Source organism: Haplochromis burtoni, unplaced genomic scaffold, assembly GCF_018398535.1.
Source record: "Haplochromis burtoni strain Fernald_Lab_line unplaced genomic scaffold, NCSU_Asbu1 Contig_294, whole genome shotgun sequence".
NCBI lineage: Eukaryota > Metazoa > Chordata > Actinopteri > Cichliformes > Cichlidae > Haplochromis > Haplochromis burtoni.
Genome location: NW_024582655.1, coordinates 141,485 through 145,536, shown reverse-complemented (window position 1 = coordinate 145,536; position 4,052 = coordinate 141,485). Strand labels below are relative to the sequence as shown.

Below are 4,052 nucleotides of genomic sequence, written 5' to 3'. Positions count from 1 at the left end.
ACGAAGATGGAAACCACCTCAAGAAGACTTCAGCGATCCTACTTTACAAACATGTACAGGTAGAAATGGAGGCTACAGTGCTGACTGATCATCACTGTTGAAGTTCAGGGTCTGACTGTCTGACTGCTGGGCTGGGGTCAGCATTCACTCAATTTTAACATAACTCTGGCTTTTTCACTAGCTTAGCATTAGCATGATGTATGTGCAGATTCTTGCAACTTTACCAACATCCTCTTGTCCTTTTGTGCAATAAAAACAAAACTAATTTCCATAACTTCACTCCTCAAATAATGTGAGTAACAATAATTGAAAATTAAATATAATTACTGAATTTAATGGAGTAACACGTTCTTTAATTGTTGCATTACTGAAAAATCGAATGTCATTGTAGTTCTAAGTAACATATTACACCCAACACTGGGCGCCACCAACTACCAAGTCTTAAATCCAATCTGGAAGTGCTTTAAAACCTCCATTTCTTTTTTTCTAATATACAGCAGGGGGCGACTCAAAAAGACGTTTTAGGTTGTTTTAGGTCTTTGCGCCACATTGTGACTGACAGGTTGATACTTTTTGAATATGCAGTGTGTGAGGGTCAGAAAACCAAGACAGTGACCGCCAAAATCTTGAGGATGAATCTTCAAAACACGACTTAACGAACCAATGTGTGACATTAAAAGTGGCCACATTCATCTTTTATATACAGTATTACGGTCCAGTGTTTTATATTCATATACATTCATCAACTTTTTTAAAACACTAGAAAAATGCTGACAAGCAGAGGTGAAAGAAAAAAGAAGGAATAGCATTCCTCATAATTAATGATACCTAAGTCATCGTGAAAGTTGACAGCAACCGTCTCCATCCAGGAATTGTCAGTGTTTCTGGGATCATCAACATAGCCCTTATAGACCTGAAGGAGAAAGATCACAAGCTGTCAGCCCTCAGAGAAAAAGCCTGATAGTTGACCTGACAGACCCACCTGGTGATTCAAATATGGCAGCAAACACATAAGCCACTTTACGAACCATAAATCCTGACGATTTGAAGAGATTGGTGATGCGCTGATGGATTTCCGCTCTCTCTGCTGGGGAACTCGAGAGCGAGTTCAATGCTTCTTCTGAGAACTCCCGCTGCAGTGTGAGAGAAACCTGCTCGCCTGGATCTACCATGCCCTGCAAAAACAACAACAGGACTATAACTTCTTACATATCTCCAAACCCCTCCCTTCCACGACAATGAAATCTTGTTTTTGCTGCCCTACAGCATTTTTGCAGACACCATATGGCAAGCAAGAATGGCGGGACGCCCCTGTATAGACAGAAGAAACATAAAAAAACACTTACCCCAGGAATGGCCCACTCCCCACAGTCCTTCCTCTTGATAGACACAAACTGCAGAACAGGCTTTTCGGAGACTGAGTGGTGAATCTTTGCCCCTTTGACATCTACCTTCCATCTGTCAGATGGTGAAATGTACATAAATGCAACCGGTTGTCTTTGAATTCATCGACTTTTAGCTATGATATGAAACTGTTTCAGTTGAAGTCAGCTTTCAGATGGATATCAAATTACTTGGCACTAATGTGCACTGAGATTTCCACTTTTAAATTATTCATGCGCGGTATGTGAGTGTGGATAATTGCACTGTGTAAAGCAAAAGAATAGGTACCTGGTGACTATTGGATCTGCTGCATGGTTGGGTCCCCATCGTCCTAGCAACCCTCTGCCTGCCAACCCTGTGCGTCCACAAGGATTTCTATGGGAGTAAAATTTTTTATATGGAGTTTTGAGACTTGTAAGCAATGCCTTTAACAATAACAGCTAATGAAACAGCTCTGCAGTGTGAAAGGTTTGCTAACACTGCAGTTACCAGGGCAAATTCTACTAAACTGGATGTTTTATTAAATATCGGAAAAACCATCTTAGAGGTATAACTTACAGCGGTTTTCCATTTTCCACTTTGTAGCTTCCCTCAAAGCTCGTCCTGTCCACAGCACCATCCACAGTGTTAAACTTTGGAGAGGAGCTACAAAACAAGTGTAGAAAAAAAAATCTATAATGCTTCATAGATCAGATTACATTACTCGCATGGCGCTACCAGAATGTACTTGATAAGCATTAAAGGTGCTATTTGTTGCTCACCCAATATCAGGATCCGCCCAGGCTGGGTTATTTAAAACTGAAGGGGCCGTGTAGCTGACTGGATTATACTCAGGCCACTTCTGAGTCCAGTCCACCTTGTCATCAGGCACAGACAAGCGCTTGATATTGGACCCTGGATACTGTGGGCATCTGGACTTTACATGAGGCCCTACTGAAGATGGCATGGTCGAGTGCCGGCGGCAGTAACTAGTGTTGTCAGCGCTGATGGTTTTACTGGTTGGGAAAGGGTAAGAAGAAGGGCAGGAAATAGCAGGCCTAAAGGAGAGAGAAGATAATGTAAGTACTCCACATGCACTCCTTTCTCTCCACATTATGAAAATGCCACTGCTCCTCAATGATGACAAGAAATATCTTCTGTCACACGCACATAGATTAAAGGAGTAGGCCGTTAATCAGTGCAGGGCAGCGGGATTACAGCTGCTGTTACACAGCTGCTTCTGCCGTGTTGAAATCTGTACAGTGATCATTCTGTATAGCTGATCTTCAGTGGTCATGTCTATAATCTCGTGCATATTAACATCTATTTTGTATCCATTGTGAATAAATTGGATTGTGCATATAACCCAAGCCACTGTACAGTACTAAAATTACCTGGTGAGCACTATTCAGTCAGACTTTCTATTTCCCTATGCTTATTAGCTTGATAGCTTCAAGGTAAAGGTTTATAAGTAATGTTCCCGTCCATACCTTACTCCGGAGGTCCAGACGGTATGCGGGAGTCCGAGAAGAGTAAACGCTAAACGAATCGGTCCGACCAAGTGTCGCCGCAGGGGTAAATGTATCATTCCTCTAATCAATCAGTAGCCTAGAAAGTACAACACAACGGAAACCAGGAAGTGCAACGCCCTGCAAGGTGACGTCCGCAAAGGGGTGCGCCTACGACGGTGGCGCTCGTTTCCATAGTGATCGGCCGTTCAAAGTTGATTAAAAAAAAAAAGATGACCGACAGGTAAATGAATGTCCTGTATTTGACATTTATAGCTTAGTGCAACATAAAAAAATTAATGAAAATAGTGTTGTTGTTTTTTAATGTTTTGATCGATATCTGCATAATGTGCGAACGTTTGTAAGCTTTTAGAAAACATTTCCGTGTAAGTGTCGGTAAATTGTTAAAAACGCTGAAAGAGAAAAATTAGAGAAGGGAGTAAGTTTGACCAAACAACAACCTGATGACCTTCTCTGGGTGAGCACTTGGTGACAGTGAGTAGGGAAAATTCGCTTTCAACAGAAAGAAACCTCCTGTAGAGTCAGGCTCGGGGAGGACCAGATCGACCGGGTGGTGAAGGGAAAGAGAAGAGAACCAACACAGCCAAGGTTTAATAATTACTGATGAGTAAATTCAATAGCACAATGCAGCTTAGCGTAACTAAGGGGTGGTTCAGGGTCACGTGATCCAGCTCTATAAGCTTTAACAAAAAGGAAGGCTTTTAGGTCTAATTTTGGAAGTAGATATGGTGTCTGTCTCCCAAATCCAAACTGGGTCCTGGTTCCACAGAAGAGAGAATCCTGGGGCTCTGCCTCCTATTCTACTTGTAAATACTCTTGGAACCACAATTAAGCCTAGAGTCTGCGAGCAAAGTGCTCTGTTAGGATAATGTGGTCCTATGCACGATATGATGGGGCCTGACTATATAAGTGGTTGTATGTGAGTAGACGAGTTTTAAATTCAATTCTGGATTTAACCGGGAGTCAATGAAGAGCAGCAACTCCATGGGAGAAATATGATCTCTTTTCCCCATCTCAGTTAGTACTCTCACTGCAGCAACAGTACTTGAAAGAGACATATGTTTATGATAGATAGATAGATAGATAGATAGATAGATAGATAGATAGATAGATAGATAGATAGATAGATAGATAGATAGATAGATAGATAGATAGATAGAT

General features: G+C 41.6%; 2 protein-coding genes across 2 annotated transcripts in view; one reads left to right on the top strand and one right to left on the bottom strand.

Annotated features, from left to right (window-relative positions):
* Window positions 1–3,049, bottom strand: part of nudt9 (nudix (nucleoside diphosphate linked moiety X)-type motif 9) — a 7,067-nt gene extending 4,018 nt beyond the window's left edge. The window contains exons 1-7 of the mRNA XM_005940805.3: window positions 2,853–3,049; window positions 2,145–2,420; window positions 1,942–2,028; window positions 1,672–1,758; window positions 1,347–1,458; window positions 1,029–1,175; window positions 829–913 (exon numbers count right to left, since the gene is read on the bottom strand). Coding sequence (XP_005940867.1) covers window positions 829–913; window positions 1,029–1,175; window positions 1,347–1,458; window positions 1,672–1,758; window positions 1,942–2,028; window positions 2,145–2,420; window positions 2,853–2,950 — 892 coding nt within the window. The 5' untranslated portion in view covers window positions 2,951–3,049. The remainder of the gene's footprint in view (window positions 1–828; window positions 914–1,028; window positions 1,176–1,346; window positions 1,459–1,671; window positions 1,759–1,941; window positions 2,029–2,144; window positions 2,421–2,852) is intronic.
* Window positions 3,050–3,088: 39 nt separating this feature from the next.
* Window positions 3,089–4,052, top strand: part of mapk3 (mitogen-activated protein kinase 3) — a 14,021-nt gene continuing 13,057 nt past the window's right edge. The window contains exon 1 of the mRNA XM_005940808.3: window positions 3,089–3,114. Coding sequence (XP_005940870.1) covers window positions 3,104–3,114 — 11 coding nt within the window. The 5' untranslated portion in view covers window positions 3,089–3,103. The remainder of the gene's footprint in view (window positions 3,115–4,052) is intronic.